Source organism: Pollachius pollachius (assembly GCF_949987615.1).
Source record: "Pollachius pollachius genome assembly, chromosome: 4".
Classification (NCBI taxonomy): domain Eukaryota; kingdom Metazoa; phylum Chordata; class Actinopteri; order Gadiformes; family Gadidae; genus Pollachius; species Pollachius pollachius.
This window is the reverse complement of record NC_136937.1, coordinates 13,646,767-13,665,471: the sequence shown is the minus strand read 5'-3', so window position 1 is coordinate 13,665,471 and position 18,705 is coordinate 13,646,767. Positions and strand designations below refer to the sequence as shown.

General features: G+C 38.8%; 1 protein-coding gene across 1 annotated transcript; it reads right to left on the bottom strand.

Moving 5' to 3' along the window:
- Positions 1 to 3,019: 3,019 nt before the first annotated feature.
- Positions 3,020 to 13,060, bottom strand: LOC307075210 (myosin heavy chain, fast skeletal muscle-like; the record flags this gene model as incomplete). The annotated part of the gene is made up of 39 exons (XM_079735720.1): positions 3,020 to 3,040; positions 3,125 to 3,256; positions 3,343 to 3,438; positions 3,516 to 3,620; positions 3,707 to 3,877; positions 4,105 to 4,230; positions 4,399 to 4,602; positions 4,714 to 5,022; positions 5,140 to 5,264; positions 5,349 to 5,514; positions 5,612 to 5,795; positions 5,881 to 6,077; positions 6,183 to 6,301; positions 6,621 to 6,747; positions 6,833 to 7,222; positions 7,307 to 7,397; positions 7,511 to 7,656; positions 7,753 to 7,929; positions 8,023 to 8,265; positions 8,371 to 8,626; positions 8,699 to 8,835; positions 8,933 to 9,056; positions 9,145 to 9,262; positions 9,347 to 9,434; positions 9,526 to 9,590; positions 9,798 to 10,101; positions 10,185 to 10,355; positions 10,431 to 10,580; positions 10,727 to 10,845; positions 10,961 to 11,099; positions 11,197 to 11,300; positions 11,506 to 11,604; positions 11,687 to 11,750; positions 11,847 to 11,939; positions 12,027 to 12,138; positions 12,228 to 12,255; positions 12,370 to 12,526; positions 12,634 to 12,777; positions 12,854 to 13,060. The coding sequence occupies 39 exons, from the start codon at positions 13,058 to 13,060 to the stop codon at positions 3,020 to 3,022; spliced, it is 5,808 nt and encodes a 1,935-aa protein (XP_079591846.1).
- Positions 13,061 to 18,705: the final 5,645 nt, after the last annotated feature.

The window sequence follows — 18,705 nt, the reverse complement described above, 5'->3', positions numbered from 1 at the left end:
GGGCTTGGATTAAAGTCCCTAGAGCACATTGTGTGATCACTGGGATAGAAGACTAGGCCATTAAGCGGCCAGTAAATGCCATCTGTCAGCAGAGACAAACTTCCTGAAGAGACAACTTGGACCCAGTGGCCAGATTCTCATGTTCATGGCTGGTCTCGGCGCGCACGTCAGTCCGAACACATTGCAGTCTATTTTTGAGATGCTCCAGATTGGAGTCTCTTGAGATTGAAAAAAAACAGTAGGATTTTAATAACCTATATCTTCTCAAGTCAAGTAATGATTTTTCAAATATGGTATCATGATCTCCTGATTTCGAGTTGCAGAAGCTAGAATATGTTTGAATTGAGGCACACATACACACTGGCACACACACAAGCACACACGCAGTTCTTGGGAGCAGTAGCTGGCTAGTTATTTGGCAAGGGGGCGAAGAAATGATCTTTGGGGCATAAGTTTCAATTTGTAAAGTAGATGAAAGTAGATGAAAGTAAAGAACAAGATTCATTACAAATAAATACATTAAATTCACTAAAAGGTATGCCCTTCCATGTATAATACCTTTATAGCAAATATACCCTATTTTCGGTCTGTCACTGTTGGCGGGGGATCGCCATCCCCTCTAATGGTGACAGACCCCTTTCTTAGGGGGGAAACAGGGTCCAGGAAGAGCATGGCGTTTGTATTCCAGATTTCCTATGTTATCTCACATTGTTAATGCTGACGAAAACAATATTATATTTCTTGAATTTCCTCCTAATTCCAATATCTCTATTGTTGTTTGGTAGTTTCCATTTTTTAAAGGATCATACAAGTTAAGACGATGATAACTTATATGATTTCAATATGACATAAAGCAACATATAGTATTTGTATAAATACATCTGAAAAAGTAATGCATTCAGGGCTTTAGTTGAAAAATGTGTGTGTGTCATCTGTCCAATTTATTTATTTTCATATTCTTTGTATATTCAACAACAACTCTTCAACATTAGTTAGATGGTGACATCTGAATGCCATTCACAGATTGAGTAATGGGATTTTAAAAAGTATATACAAAAAAAGGGTTTGTCAGGTGCAATGGTCACCTACTAGAAGCCTAGAAGCTACTTATTAACCTAGCTCACTATTTTACTATCTTGTAAGATCTACATGCAAGTTTTATTCAGAATAAATAGCCATCAAACATTAAAATTGATGCCAAAGGATTGGATATGGATTAACAAATCCCAATTTAGTATTGCTACTCATATTGATTAATTATCTTATTTTGACATGTAACTTCAAATGTGAAAACAACAGTACTTTTAAAGAACAAGGGAGTGGCCACGATAGAAGACATCTATAAATAAAGGCAATATAGGAAATAGTTTGGTATGCTTGGAAGTTTTATGACACCATACCAAAACGATCAACTTCCACCAGGCACCTTTCTGAGAGGCTTATATTACATATTATGTATTATGTTTTTACATTATTTGTTACCTTCCATGTATGCTATACATCTACTTTAATGTTACACAGTGGATAATATGCTTGTATTTACTATAACAACTGTACATCATAGCTCTCTTCATGTGTACAAACAGCCGAAGACAACACTTTTGTCACGTTTGTTGACTGTTTGGAAATAGGTCAAATATTAAATAAGGTTGAAGGAAATATTATTTAAAAAAGTGATGCCTATGGATAAATTGTCAAATCAATTCTAATAAGATTATTTCCAATAAATATATGAATAGACTCATTCAATATGTTTATTATTGTCTCTCTAGAACTACAGCAGCACAGTTATGAATCATTGATCACTATCTGCTCATACATATGTATTCAATCCTACAGCAATCAGAGCCACCGGACTTCTCAAAGGTCTGTGCTTTCATTCATATGTATCTTCATAACCTGATGAGCCTAAGTTAAAACTTTGACTTTTGCGCATAACAAGATCTGCACATAATTGTATTTTGTTTCATTATTACCCTGTAATTTTCAAATAGATTTTTTGTACATGTATCTTTATGAATATATAAAAATTAAATATCTAGCATTTTCTATCTTCCTAGAATATTATGTCTGACTATGTTCTGTAGATCTGACAATAAAGGACTTGAACTTGAGCTGAAACACATATCCTAAGTAAAGGAACATTTTAAAAAATGTGCTCACAACTATTATGAACTTAAAATAACAGCCATCGGTTCAGCTCAGTTTTCAGATCAGAGTTTAATATTTCCAGTTTAAATTTGTTCTAAATGGTCTTGACTTTTTGACTTTACTTTTTGACTTTACACTAACCAATGCACGCCTTGCCTACAACAAGAAACCTTGCACAATTAGACCATCGTTAATTTATGACAATCATATTTTTAGCCAGGTTCAAGTGAGTTGGCTGCCAAAAAAAAGAAGAAAATGGTGAATGAGGTGCATATTGATGTTGTAGCCTCTATGTGTGTGCCCAATGTTTTACAATTCTACCAGGGGCAGTTGGCATATTATTTTTACCATATCAAATAGCAACTATAGTGTACTAGCAAGAAATTCTAATCTGTGCCAGCTAGATTACTAGCTATATAAAAGTTACTTAGTATTATATAGCTTAGTATTATAGATTATATTATTTTATACATTTATAAATGATATAGGCCTACAGGTAGACATATCTGTCATATGAACATACGCTGTATGTAGTATATGTATCCATATAGTAGATGTCATTGCAAACACAGACCTTCAATATTGTATTTTGTTGCGAATGCGAGACCAAACACATTATGAAGATATTGTCATCCTGATCAATGCAAACCAGTCAGTTGTTCTCACACATTTATATCCAAAACAATTCCAAACAATCTTTTGTTTTAGTTTTCAATTTATTGCAGCTCAAAATAACATCATTTTATGACTATTTCTGATGTGATGCCTTGCAAAATATTCCAAACAAACTTTAGCTGGAGTTTTCGAATTATTGCAACTCAAAATAACATCATTTATCGGCTTATTCAGATTTGATGCAATGCAATACTTATTCAGCAGGGTCCTTTCCCTGTAGGAAGAAGAAATATTATACCATAGTGTGTCTTGTTATATTGGAGTTATTTCTGAGTTCCTGTGTAATAGTTGAATCTACCTTGCCACCATCACGGCTCTTAGACCTCAGCTTGTTGACCTGAGTCTCAGCGATGTCAGCACGTTCCTCAGCCTCCTCCAGCTCATGTTGAACCTTCCTGCACTTGGACAGGTAAGAGTTGGCTTGCTCCTCCTGTTGAAACATTGTGTTGTGTGCAGTGTTATGTGATATACACAAAATAAGTTATATTTTTTCGTTTGTATATTTAATGAACTTACCGCTTCCTCAGCCTGCCTCTTGTAAGCCTTCACCTTCAGCTGCAGCTTGTCTACAAGATCCTGGAGTCTGGCACCATTCTTCTTATCCTCCTCAGTCTAAAGTAAAGAAAACGATTATGCATTACAATTTGAGTATACTATTTTTGAATATTCACTGATCTTTTAACACATACCTGGTAGGTGAGTTCCTTCACCCTCCTCTCATATTTGCGGACACCCTTAACAGCATCTGCTCCACGTCTCTGTTCACCTTCAACCTCTGTTTCCAGCTCACGCACCTTAAGAAATCAAATATATTCAATAAATATACTTTACTTTTAATGAGCTGGAACTGTATGGATATCCTTTTGTGACATTATCTTACTCTGGACTCCAGTTTCTGGAGCTGCTTCTTGCCACCCTTCATGGCCAGGTTCTCAGCCTCATCCAGGCGATGCTGCAGGTCTTTCACTGTGACCTCCAGGTTCTTCTTCATCCTCTCCAGGTGAGAGCTAGTGTCCTGCTCTTTCTTCAGCTCCTCAGCCATCATTGCAGCCTAGAAAAACCAAGGATTTCTTGATTCATTTTCTCCAATGAGTCAAACTTTCCAATATGCAGACAATAAAATAAGAATGTACCTATTTCAGATAACTTTTAGAGAGAGGAACATGACAGGGGAAGTGTTTCTTAGCTATTAATATTTAAATATGAAAAATCTATAAAATATTTATGAAACCTATCAAGAATTCCATGACAAGAAAGATCCAATTAAAGCAAACTTACATCAGTGATGGCCTTCTTGGCCTTCTCTTCAGCATTCCTGGCTTCCTGGACGGTGTCGTCCACCTCACCCTGGACTTGGACCAGGTCAGTCTCAAGCTTCTTCTTTGTGTTCAGGAGGCTTGTATTCTAAAATCATTTACAAAAAAACAATCAGCTTGTATAGTTGTCATAATGGCATGTGTGTATATATATATATATATATATATATATATATATATATATATATATATATATATATATATATCAAATAAAGTTTATTAATTAATTATTGGAAAAGTGTTCTTGTTTGTTTACCTGAGAGTGCAGCAGTCCAACACGCTCACTGGCATCAATCAGCTCTTGCTCAGCCACTTTGCGGCCTCTCTCTGTCTGTTCCAGAGCTGCCCTCAGCTCCTCAATTTCAGCCATCATGAGACCGTTCCTACGATCCACCATGAGAGCCTGCTCCTTCAGGTCCTCACCTCCTCTGACAGCATCATCAAGATGGAGTTGGGCATCCTAATATCATAAAATAAATACGTAACTCACAATGTGGTTGTGATTCAACACAATTTGCCAATAGAGTGAGACTGCGGTTTGGCCGTACAATACAGCAGTTTTGAGATGTACCTTCAGTTGTCCCTGGACATTCCTCAGCTGCTTCTGGGCCTCAGCAGCTTGGCGGTTAGCATGACTCAGCTGGATCTCCATCTCATTCAGGTCTCCCTCCATCTTCTTCTTGATTCTCAGGGCATCATTCCTGCTCCTGACCTCAGAGTCCAGTGTGCTCTGCATGGAGTCCGTGATCCTCAGGCTGTTCCTCTTGATCTGCTCCATCTCCTCATCCTTCTCAGCCAGCTTCCTGTCAACCTCACCCTTAATCTGGTTCAGCTCCAGCTGGACACGCAGAATTTTTGACTCTTCATGCTCCAGAGTTCCCTAGGTATTGAAGCAATTATAGACTCAGTTCTTGCAAGGACATATTTTAATCCAGTAAAAATCCAATGAAAAAAATTATATAAGAGCATTAAAACATGTTTATTGTATTATTTTCACCTCAGCTTCCTCAAGGGCAGTTTGGATCTCAGTCTTCTCTGTCTCCACTTGCTTCTTGGACTTCTCCAGCTCATGGATGCTCTTTCCAGTCTCACCAATTTGTTCACTCAGGTCAGAAATCTCCTCTGCAGTGAGTTTCATGTTAATATACATAATTTCATTTCATTCATTGTAATGGGGCTTTATTAAAGTAAAATTATTTAACTCACGTTGGAGGTTCTTGTTTTCACGCTTCAGGGTCTCCAGATGATCCAGAGCTTCTTCATAGGAGTTCTTCATCTTGAAAAGTTCAGTGCTAAGAGAACGAGCCTCTTTCTGAGTTCCTTCAAGCTCTGCCTGGCCCTCCTCGTATTTCTGCTTCCACTCTGCCAGAACCTGTCCATTGTCGATGTGAAAAATGTGTCTGGGTTTGTCATGGATCAATGCAAATGTTCAGCATTCCTGAATCTCAAAAATATCCGCAGCCACACACCTTATCAAAGTTCCTCTGTTTCTTGTCTAGGTTTGCAGCCAGTCCATTGGCCCTCTCCACATCAACCATGAGGTCCTCCACCTCACCCTGGAGTCTCTGTTTGGTCTTCTCCAGAGATGCACACTTTGAGTTCACAGCCTCAATCTGTTCCTCAGCCTCCTGAAGGCGCTGGGCAAGCTTTTTCCTATCAAAGAAAAACATGGCTCAATTTGTGTGCATTTATCAAAGAGAATGTGCTCTTTAGCGAAAGTATTAAATGTGTGACTCACTTGGACTCCTCAAGCTCCTCAGTGCGCTGGATAGCATCAGTTTCATACTTGGTCCTCCACTGAGCCACCTCACCGTTGGCCTTGGACATTCCACGCTGCAGCTCAGCCTTGGCCTCCTGCTCCTCCTCAAACTGCTCCCTCAGAAGGTCACAGTCATGGCGGGCTGATTGCACACCATGAGCAAGAGCATTCTTTGCCTACAAAAGGTAATGACAGAATTCTCTAATTTAATTAAACTGAAAGTCCTAACTTGCAATGAAATAATGCAACCATCATCTAAATGTTTTTGTATGATTGTATACCTTAACTTCCTCCTCAATTTGCCTCTTCAGCTCCTCGATCTGTTGAGTATAAGCCTGCTTGCCTCTGGTCAGCTGGGAGACAAGAGCTTCTTTCTCCTCAAGTTGACGACCAAATTCACCTAGTTTAAGAAAAATGCATGAATTATATTAAAATGTAAGTAACTATGACTTATGTTCGAGTGCCATTCTGTGTTTCTTTGGCCCCCAAGCTATGTGAATTTTGCAATTAAACATACAATAATAATATAAAGAGTCCATTTGACTTGAAAATAACGAATCAAACTTTCACTCCTTAAAAAATGAAGGGCAGTGTCATTTAAAATTATGAAAAATCCCTTTAAATAATATCTTCAATCAAATTTTTTCAGTTATCAAATAGTCCAGAGAAGTTATTTACTTCATATCTCCATTGACAAACCAAAGTCAATCCATACTTGCCATTTTCTGTCAACAGCCTTGCTCTCTGAGCACTGATGTCATTTATCTGGCGACTGTTCTCATCACTCTTTGCCTTGATTTCACTCAGCTGGTCCTCCAGGGTACGGCACATCTTCTCCAGATTCCCCTGGTGTTTAATTTTTTAAAAGTTAGCAAAAGTGCTTTCCTTCTAATTAGGTTCACACTATATAGATATTAAAAAAATATTTCACCTTGGCCTTAGCAACTGCTTCCATGTTGCTTGAGAGGTCGTCAATCTCCATCTTGTACTCGCTCTTCTCCTTCTCAAGCTTCTGCTTGACACGCTGGAGGTTGTCAATCTGCTCTCCCAGCTCTGCTACACTGTCAGCCTGCTTCTTACGCAGAGCAGCAGCAGTGGCTTCATGCTGCAGGGTGGACTCCTCAAGGTCACGACGCAGCTTCTGGAACTCAGCCTCACGCTTCTTGTTCATCTCAATCTGAGCAGAAGTGGCTCCACCAGCCTCCTCAAGCCTCTCACTGATCTCTTCCAGTTCTCTGGAGAGATCAGCTCTCTGCTTCTCAACCTTGGCACGAGCAGCACGCTCAGCCTCAATCTCTTCCTCCAGCTCTTCAATGCGGGCCTTAAAGGGAGTAATACCATTATTTTAAAAAATATATACCAAGTAGGGATATTTTTTGTCAAGTGACAGTAAACATTATATTACCTGAAGCTCCTTGATCTTCTTCTGAAGCTGAGCAGCCAGGGACTGCTCATCCTCAATCTTGCTAAGAAGCTGACTGGTTTCAAAGTCCTTCCTGAAGATGGAATCACATGCAATCAATTAACTTAACCTAATACCTGTGCTAATCTTTAATATGTGTAAATCATAATGAAGATCATGCTATTATCAAATTCGTCATCACATTACTTTTTGATTTTCTCATCAGACTGCTGTTTGTCATTCTCAAGATCCATTATGGATTCCTGTGCCAGTTTCAGATCACCCTCAAGCTTCCGCTTGGCTCTCTCAAGGTCCATACGGAGCTTCTTCTCTTGCTCCAGAGAACCTTCAAGCTGCAATTTTGTAACGTATAATAATCATTGATTTGGATTAATTTGTATTAAAATGTATAAATATGTTCCCCAATTGTACATAGTATGTAACCTCACATCATCCACTTGTTGTTCAAGCTTCGTCTTGGCCTTGCTCAGAGTGTTGACTTTGTCTTCTTCTGCCTGCAGGTCATCAAGGGTCTGTTGGTGTGCCTCTTGGAGGGCTTTCTTCTCCTTTGTCAGCTTAGCAACACTCTCATCCTGAGAGGCCATCTCCTCAGTCAGGTTCTTCACCTAAACAAAACAGAAGAATGGGACATGTGCTTTTTGTTACTTTGTTATTTGTCCTCTTTTGTACATTCTTCTGACATTGCAAACTTTACAAACCTTGTTCTCAGTGGCATGTTTCTCTTTCTCCACTTTGGCCAAGGTGAGTTCCAGGTCATCTATGTCCTTCTTGAGCTCAGAGCACTCATCTTCCAGTTTCCTCTTCTTGGCAGTCAGCTCAGCATTCATTTCCTCTTCATCTTCCAGTCTCTCAGTTGTCTCCTTGAGTCTGGCCTCCAGCTGGATCTTACTCTTGATGAGTCCCTCACACCTCTCTTCAGCATCATTCAGATTCTCTCCTTCCTGTCAATATTCATCCCCACATCAGTCATATCTCATGTTGTATTACATGTATGTTACTGTGTGTACATGTTATCACAAAAATAAATAATTGTTTTGTTTACTTACAGAGGCCACTTGCAGCGAAAGATCATTCTTCTCCTGCAGGAGAGAAACCATTTTCTCCTCCAGTTCCTTCTTCTTTGCCAGGGCAGTGGCCAGGTCTGTCTTCATCTTCTCATAGTTCTCCTTCATCGCAGAGAGCTCCTTTTCAGTTTCAGCGCTCTTCAGAAGAGGCTTGATCTTGTAGTACACTTTCATCCATGGCCAGGTTTTGACATTCATGAATGAGCGGATGTTGTACTGAATTGTATATACAGCCTCTCTGTGAAAAAAGAACCATTATATTAAATATTGCTTTTCAGTATTGTACCAAACAATAATATTCCAAACATGCCTTCTCTCCATCATCTTCTTGAACTCCTTCCTCATTTGGAAACCACGGCAGAGAGCCTGAATCATTCCGACCAGAGTTGCAAGCTTCTCATCTCGCATCTCCTCAAGAGTACCCAGAAGACCGGCTTTGAAGAACACCTTTGAATTGGTTTTGGAAATTCATTATTATTATCATCTCATAATAATCAAGGACATACCACAACTATGTGTATTATTCATTCGGAAGAACACATACCTTGGTGTGTCCAAATTTGTACTCTTCATGATTGACATCAATTGACCCAAGCAGTTTCTCTGAAGCTTTCTTGTTGTCAATGAACTGGCCCTCAGGGATTACACTGGCATTCAGTACTTTGTACCTGTCAGAGTGGGTTGAGGTTGATTTTATTATTCAGATGTATTTCTTAAGGTTTATTTCAAGTGGTTGATTGTTAAATGAGCGCATACCTCTGCTTGAAGTCAGCATAGAGGATTCTGCTGGGGAAGCCCTTTCTGCAGATTCTGATTCCCTCAAGAACACCATTACACCTCAGCTGGTGGATAACCAGGAAGTTCTCCATCAGACCTTTGAGAAGTTACCACTCTGATTATTAAAACAGATTATCATAAAACCCACAAAAAATATATGGAGAACCGAATTGGATTCTACCTGGAGTCTTTGACTCATTGGGAATCAGGCAACGCACAAAGTGAGGATGGGTGCTCCTCAAGTTTGTCATCAGTTTACCCAAGTTCTCCTATAGATGTTAAATATACATTTAAATTAAATGTTACCGGGGAAAATCTTTTGTCATCAATCACAAGATTACGGTTGTCCAGAATTCTCACCCTGAACTGTGAAGACACAGTCTGCATTGAACCACCCTTCTTCTTTCCTCCTTTCTTGGTACTATCTATGAATTAAATATTGATCAACACATTGAATGAAAACATCCATTTCAACATGTATCTTACAAATGTTAACAGGCATGGTTTAATAGTCGAGGACAAACAAGTTTAAATGTCTATGTCATGATGATATTATATTATGAGCATTGAAATATGAATAAACGGTCCTGTTTCCTATTGTGGGGATGTAAGACCTAATATAGGAATTTTACCTTCGGAAGCTACAGGTGGGTACAGGACAGGCAGCAGTTTCACTCCAGATTTCTGGTATAGTTGAACAACAGAGTCATTCAGAGGATCCTTGTTCTTGTCCAGCCAGCCAGTGATGTTGTAGTCCACGGTACCAGCATAGTGCACCAGGGAGAAGTGGGCCTCAGCCTTGCCTTTTGCAGGCTTGGGCTTCTCAAATGCCTTGGTCTTGCCAAGATGCTGGTCATAAAGCTTTGCCTTGAAGGTAACGTCTGAGGCCTTGGGGAACATGCACTCCTCCTCAAGGATGGAGAAGATGCCCATTGGCTTAAGAGAAAAAGGATTGATGAAACATAAGTAAAAGTAACTTTTCAGGCAAACAAAGAATGAAGATATAGTTAGCAAGTCACCTTCTCAATAAGCTCAATGCAGGCAGCCAAGTCCATGCCAAAGTCAATGAACTCCCAGATGATACCCTCCTTCTTGTACTCCTCTTGCTCAAGGACGAACATGTGGTGGTTGAAGAACTGTTGCAGTTTCTCATTGGTGAAGTTGATGCACAGCTGCTCCATGCTGTTGTACTAATAGGGAATGTGAGTTTAGATAACGTTCAGCCACTACAACATGGCTATGTCCTAAATTTTGAAATTACTTACATCAAAGATCTCAAATCCAGCAATGTCCAGCACACCAATAAAGGATGATCTTGGCTGTTTAGTGTCAAGCATCTGGTTGATACGGATGACCATCCAAAGGAACATCCTCTCATAGATAGACTTGGCCAAGGCACTCACTGAGTTCAGCACCTATAGTCATTTAACATTATTATTATACGAAATACAGGGTAGACTATTCATTGAGGACAGATTATAATTCCCTCTTGACAAATTATTCAAGGTGTTGAACCTGAAATACTAAATTACTGTTAATTATTCCATAATCATTTGCTTACCTGAGGTACAGTCTGTCCCTTGGTGACATATTCATTTCCGACCTTCACTCTTGGGTAGCACAAACCTTTCAGCATGTCAGCAGAATTCAGACCCAGCAGGTAGGCGACTTTGTCAGCATCTGAGAGTTCATATGAAAATATGTTGTACATTCATGAGATCCTTCAGAACACGCGAAAAACCTGTTAATAAGGGATTATTAATAAACCTCTTAAAATATAGCACTTTCAACTAACCCTCTGTGCCTTCTGGCTCAGCTTGCTCCTCGCGCTGCTTCTGCTTGAACTTCATGTTACCGTGGTGAAGCACAGCACCAGTAAGCTTATAGATGCCCATCTTCTCATCATTATTGAAGCCCAGAATATCAATAGCAGTCTGTATGGAAAATAAGTATAATGCTTATGACATGTTATCACTTTCATATACAGTATGTCCTCCTAGAAAATGTAATAAAAAGACTACATTCACTGACATCAGTAGCAACCAGCTCCTCTTTGTCATCAATGCTGGCCACAGTGATCTGACCCATGCTGCACATGGGGAAGTCGTAGGGGTTGGTTGTGATGAGGGTCATTTCTGAGGGATAAAACAAGTGTCATTTCCTGCCCGTATTTTATTCAAATTAATTTCTCACCTGTTTTTTGCAATCTAACAGATACCTTTTGAATCAAAGATTGAAATTCTTGCTTCGCACTTGCATGTATTCAAACTTTCCCCTTAAATAGCTGAACTTCAGTAGGACTATTTTTTTTTCCTATGTCTAACTATTACACAAGCTCACCAATGATCTCAGGTTTGTGGTTGGTCATCATCTGGTAGAAGATGTGATAGCCTCTCTCAGCAGGAAGCTGGAATGTCACTCTGGACTTCTCCAGCAGATCTATAAGGCCCATTCATGAATCAAAACCTATGCTACCAATAATGAGAGTTTATTCATTGGTATTTGGTTACTAGATACCTACAAGTCTCAATGTCAGCACTGGACAGTTTACCAGAGGTCCCAAAATGGATTCGGATGAATTTTCCCTGTTTGGGAAAGCATTATTCATAACTTGTTTAAAGATCCAGTATTTAATTGTGGGTGGTATTAAATGATACAATTATCAACAAGTCTTTACTTACAAAACGAGAGGAGTTGTCATTTCTCACAGTCTTGGCATTACCGTAGGCCTCCAGAAGGGGATTGGCTGCAATGATCTGGTCCTCCAGTGACCCCTATGATAAACATTACAAAGTGTTTTAATACCAATAATAAGGATTTCATAATCTTTATGACTCACTGAATTTTATTTTTAAACATACCTGTATCTTTCCAGCCCCTACGTCCTTCTTCTTGTCCCCACCCACTGAGATGGTAGCAAAGTACTGGATGACACGCTTGGTGTTCACAGTCTTTCCAGCACCAGATTCTCCACTATAGATAGCAACAATACATTAAGTTGTTGCATATAATTTTTTTTATATTTCATATTATATCATGACTGTAACCATTATAAAACTTACGTGATCAAGACAGACTGGTTTTCCCTATCTAGGAAGGAAATATGAAGGAAATACTTATGTTAAAATAGTTTAACATGAGTAGCAAATCTCTTTGCCGAACACTGATAAAGTATATATCAACTTGGCTCGTAGGCCTACATACCAGTGAGCATGAACTGATAAGCATTGTCAGAGACAGAGAAGATGTGGGGTGGAGCCTCCATACGCTTCTTGCCTCTGTAGGCACAAACAACATGCTGGTCGTACACTGGGAGCCACTTGTAGGGGTTTACAGTGGCACAGAACAGCCCAGAGTAGGTCTGAAATAGAAAACAGTTATAGTAAAATTTACTAATTTACTAATATTTAAGATGGGATCTCAAATATATTGCGCCTTACTATGTCCTTTACTCAAAACACATCTTACGTAGATCATCCATGCTGCATAACGCTCTTTGAGGTTATACAACACAGAGGCTTCATTGAGATGGGTCATCATGGCCATGTCCTCAATCTTGTCGTACTTGGGAGGATTCATGGGTGTGACATCATCATCTTTGACGGTCTTTTCCTGAAAGGGAAACCAATTTTTAGTATTTGTTCCCCTGTTACTATCGCTGCCCTTGAATAAAAGAACTGCAGCCTACCTCCTCTGTATCATGAACTTTGACGGTGACTTTGCCACCCTCCTTCTTCAGGATGGTACACTTGAGGTAAAGTTCCTTCACATCAGCCACATATGCAGCACTCTTGGCATCGAAGGGCTTGCTCTGGGCCTCAAGCCTCTCCTTTTCTGGCTTCCGGAGGTAAATGGCAGCCTGGCCGTAAACGGCCATCTCTGCGTCCGTACTCATGATGGAGGCTTATTTCATGCAAAACATATACAGATATTTCATCACCTGTTTTAAAATAAATTGTAGATGATGAGAATGTTTCGTGTTAAATATCCCTTACGCTTTTCTTCCACTCAACCAAAGAGGAAATTGGTTCACTAAAATTCAAGATAGTTTAGATTAAATAAAATGTCATGTTTTTTTCACCCTCAATGCCATGGAAATAACCAGCATTATCTGAACATAAACTCAGAAAAAAATAGAAATAAACCTGAACCTATGACTAATGCATCCATCTCGATAGTAAGTGTTGGATATGGCTAACCTTATGTTAAATTACAACCCCAACACTTTGAAAACACAAAGAAAAAGAAAGCCACTCTATACCATGAGCTTTTCTAAGGATGATGGATGAATGATCAGTCAGACTTACCACCAGTTGTAACTTCTTCTTCTAATGTCTCAATCCCTTCCTGGGCCTTCTTATATAGAGGATTGTGTGCATGGCATACGCTGAATATGGCCATGCCATTGAAATCTATTTTGATTTACATTTGACAGTTCATTGGAACTTCTCCAGGTACATGCCAACCTCTATTTCGTTTTATGTATGGATAATAAAAAAGTGCTTTTTAGTACTGTGTCTCATCCAATATTTACATTTTCATGAAGCCAAGACCAATTGTTTTGTTCGGGATATTGTACAAATAAACAAAAAGACAACAATAGTTTCCCTATTCTTTAACCATAACCGTGGCAACAGCAGAGGACTGTTTAACAGAAGGGCAAGGTTAAAAAGAATCTATAAATAGAAACGTCTGTGGCATGTACATTGTCATTGCCGGAATAGGCAGACGGTTTGAAATACTTTGGAGTTTTATGACATCATTCCAAGTCATCTTCAACCAGGAACTTGTGACCATGACCTTTCAGAGGTGCTTATATCACATGTATTTATAATTTTTAGTGGTTACATTTCAGTTACTTTTTGGATAGGACATTTGTAACACACACACACACACACACACACACACACACACACGCACACGCACACGCACACACACACACACACACATTAGTATTAATCAAATCAATGATACTAGATTGACAGTTTTGCAGAACGTTGTGAATAACACTGCAGCAATGAATCATGATTGAATACAGAGTACATTCAAAATGGCTAAACACCTGTGGGTTAGCTAATGTTTAGCAACACTTTTTTGAATCTTATAATGTATTTCCCTCTTATTTCCCCTACACACTACACTTTGTTGATTGTCTCAAAATCCAAAGCCAGTGCGTAATTGAAAAAATGATCCAAAATATTACTATATTTACCTCTTAATATTGGTTCAGAAAAAGTCTGTTCAGTCTGTTGGTCAGTGAGTATTCTCTAGAGCCAAGCAATGCCCTTCACACTGACATGTCTATTTGTCAGTGAAGATCTCTAGACCGAAACAATGCCCTTCACAGTAACATGTCTGTTGGTCAGTGAAGATTCTCTAGACCACAGCAATGCCCTTCAAACTGACATGTTGGTTGGTCAGTGAAGATTCTCTAGACCCCAGCAATGCCCTTCAAACTGACATGTCGGTTGGTCAGTGAAGATTCTATAGACCCAAGCAATGCCCTTCAAACTGACATGTCTGTTGATCAGTGAAGGTTGAATAGGCCGAGGCTACGCCATTCAAACTGTGGATTGACATTCAAATTGCAATAGTATTAATGTTTGAAAACAATAAATAATATTTGACTAAAGCATCAAGAAGCAGTCGAGTAAATGGAAGAATACGGAAACAGGTCCATGCAAAAAATAAATAGATACCCTCAACAGCAATCCATCAAAATAGCTCAAACAAATACGATTCTCTCCAATTTCAAAGGGACCTCAACTTCCTGACATATGTTCCGTACACACAACAGTCCAAATCCTGCCAGAAAAATGGACAAATGGGTTTTTAGAGTGATGAAATCTTTGGGGATGAGTGCAGATGTGGCCATTTTAATAAGTGAGTATCATAGAAAGGCGGTTTTGAGAGTATTCTTAATCTAGTACTGAAAGTACTGGAAGTGCAATGCATTGGCCACTCCGCCAAAGGGCCATCGAAGACCATCCTATAGCCTGATATAGCAAACAACAATGTCAATGCCACACCAGTGAGCGTGGTGTTAGATAGCTTGGCTGGGGGGGGCTTTTGATATTTTGTGTCCACAGCTATTCATTTGCATCATACTTTGCTATGCCGTGCTTGACAGGCTGTATTTCTTGCAGGGCAATGGGTTTTATGTGTGCCACATTATACAAACTCAAACGGAATGTAAACAAAGTACTTTTGTGAACATACAATATTGTAAGCATTGTTTGTTTTATCAAATTATTTATTGAAAAATTAACAGTTTAATATATAATATTTCATTATTGTATAGGCAACACTTGAATAACCCTCTCAACAGCCACCTACTTTTTTATTCTCACAAAAATATACATATTGAAGTGCTCTTTCAGATTGCTTAGCCCTCAGATACGCTCAATGAAAAGGCCAACCTCCCTCCGCAACCTCAAGTAACAAAAACAACTCAAATGTATTGATTAAACGCAAATGTATTCATATCAACGACAACCAATCCAGCAACATTTAATGTTTGACTCAATCAAAGCTAATGGATAAGTAGCTACAAAAGAGCTATACATTATTTATTAAATTTGAAGTGTGGTCTTCATCAAGGATTACGAGGATATTATCAAATAGAACTCTGACAGAAGTGAAATAAACTGTGTTCAACAGTGGCTGAACTGAATAGTTTGAAAGCCTTAGTGAAAACAGCTACTAATATTATCAAACAAAAGGTTAGGTCCAAAGTAATTTCCAATGTGGCTTGGCCCCCAAGGCCAGCAACCGAATGTGTGTCTGTTGAAAACCCTGCGGCTGCAAGTCACGCACATGAGAAGGGTGAGAAGGGTGACCAGTAACAGCTAATCAAATGAGGCAATGTGTTCCTCTGAGCCTTGTGATATAGAGGACTCCTGCGCGCTAGATAGAAGAAGACTATGCTTGATTAAATACCTGTCATTGACATAGTGGGCTGCGATTGTTTCAACTGCAATGAGACTAGAATATAACTTGTCTTCACTTGTGCTTTTTTATGGTTGGTTATTGGTTAATGAAGACGTTGTGGTTAGTACACTTCTAGATGGTTATTCCGGGACTCACAGGTAATCTTAATCTAAAACTCTAAAAATAGCTAAAAACTTTCTCATAGATGGTTTGCCTTGAAATCAATGATCAAAATGAATAAATTATATTTAAATTATAAATTATAAATTATATTTTAGTAGTTATTGTTTTTCAGTTCTATCACTTAAGATCAAATAATCATCCTTATGTTTTATTCATTATGTTAGTTGATAGTTGATATAGTTATATGTAGCGGATTTAACTCTAATGATGGAAGTGGTGTATTTGTTGCACCTGGTGTAACAAGCCCCTCCACCCCCCTTGCTTTTGTCCTATCAAAAAATGCTGTGATATTACAGATTAATTTGTGCCTTGTCATGACTCTTAAGGATTGAAGAATACTGATAGCCAAGATACAGTTGGCAAACCCACTCACCTTATTGGCCAATAACACCACCACCATTTTGGACTTATTCAATACAAAGTTCTTATTGCCTGGACCCAATGTACAGCTGATTGTCATATCCTTGTCCTATCTCACTCAGTTTTAAATAGATGACGGTGAGCTACTGACAGTTTCAAACATAAATGAGCAAACCCACAATGTTTCTATTATGAAGTGCCTTGAACTTTGCGTTGCGTTATGTATGGTTTCTTTTGTCCAAAATGGATTTAATTGTTATACATCTGTGATGTACCCAGTCAAAAAATGACCAAACAGAAATTAATGCATTCATCACACAGATGAAAAACACAACATACACACTCACACACACACACACACACACACACACACACACACACACACACACACACACACACACACACACACACACACATATACCGGCACACACATTAGTGGTAGTAAGGAATAAACAACTTGTATTTCTTTTGTTTACTAGTCGCATTAATTTTTTTTTTATTGTTTATTGCTTTATTGTTGACACTTGCATTATAGATTGTCATCTACCACTAAAATAACTAGATATAACCTATATACCTTAACTAAATTGTCTAATTGTCTGCTGAATAATTAAATTAAAATGATATGAAAGGTTAAACAGGAAATACTTCAGATGACGACCTAATATAACATTTCATGTACATAGATGTATGCGTGAGTATGTTTGCAATGGCTTAATATTAAATTTCACTATTATTGCTTTGTATGTTAAACAACAATAATCACCATTTTTCCATTGTTCTGTTACAAGCGGATATCTATCTATCTATCTGTCAATTTGTCCGTCCATCCATCCATCTATCTTATCTATATTTGTTGAACATACTTATCAACAATTTTTACACGCATTTTACGTTACATACGTTACTAAAATGACTATTAAACGTTACTAAAATGACTACTATTAGCAGCCAATGCAATGGTTTGGATAATCCTTGCTTGATTAGCGCGGGAAATTGATTGTTGCCCATGCGCAGTGCGGTAATCGTCAGTGAAATCAGTTTCACCGGATTTATGTGGCTATCAAGATCAGTCATTAGCAAAGGTATAACCGTCATTAGCATAGTGAGAACATGAAAATCGCAACCGAGGAAGTGTGTCCCCACATTGATGGACATTCGGTAATGTTAACTGACTTAATGACAAAAAAAAAGCTGAAGTAAGCCGGTAACAGTTTAATAGTAGATGTAATCCTTCAGAGCTACCAGAAGGACGACTGCTCTTGCAAGGGGTCGGATCCAGTTTGTGTTATTGCATACAAATACAAAAAGCAGCGGGAAGAAAGCCAAGAAAAACGGGGATTTGAAGAAAGTGAGAGAACAAAGCCACGAAAAATACTGGTGAGCAAAATGTGAGCGGTTGAACTATACAAACAAAACAAGTTAATCGAAACGCAATTGACTGAAGTGATCGAATTAACATAACAATGACACGTGTGATTACTGAGTGTAGAAAAGTACTGAGATGCTCAGCTGAATGAGTGATGGATTTCTGGTTCATCTCGCACTAACAATTTTGTATGTATTTAATGTTTTGATTAAGTTGTTACTTATCTTGTTTCTAGGGATTTCCACTACACTTTTTTGTTAATAGTAATGAGTGTACAAGGTTGTGTCTATTAAGAAAAATGTATTGCTTGTGGAAGGCCCAGGTGTGACATGCCACCATTTCATCTAAGGGGCACAGAATACTATGGAGAGCATCACGGGAAGGAAGAGACGGGAGCCCAGGTTCAACCAATTATGCAGTAAGCGCCCCATACACCGCACAACTATGGACTGCCTTTATTCATCACCAACATCAAACATGGAAAACAGCGCACCCAATAAAGGAACACGTCATTCTCGGTGAGGGTGGCGGCAATGATACACACAACATGTCAACACTCAACAACACACAACTAAATAAGTACCCCAACCCATTAACCCCACTCAACCCAGCAACCACACTGTCCCCGAAAGGGTCCAAACCCCCAGGATAAATGAACGCCCCAGAATCCCTTGCGCATCTGAATGAGTGTCTACACC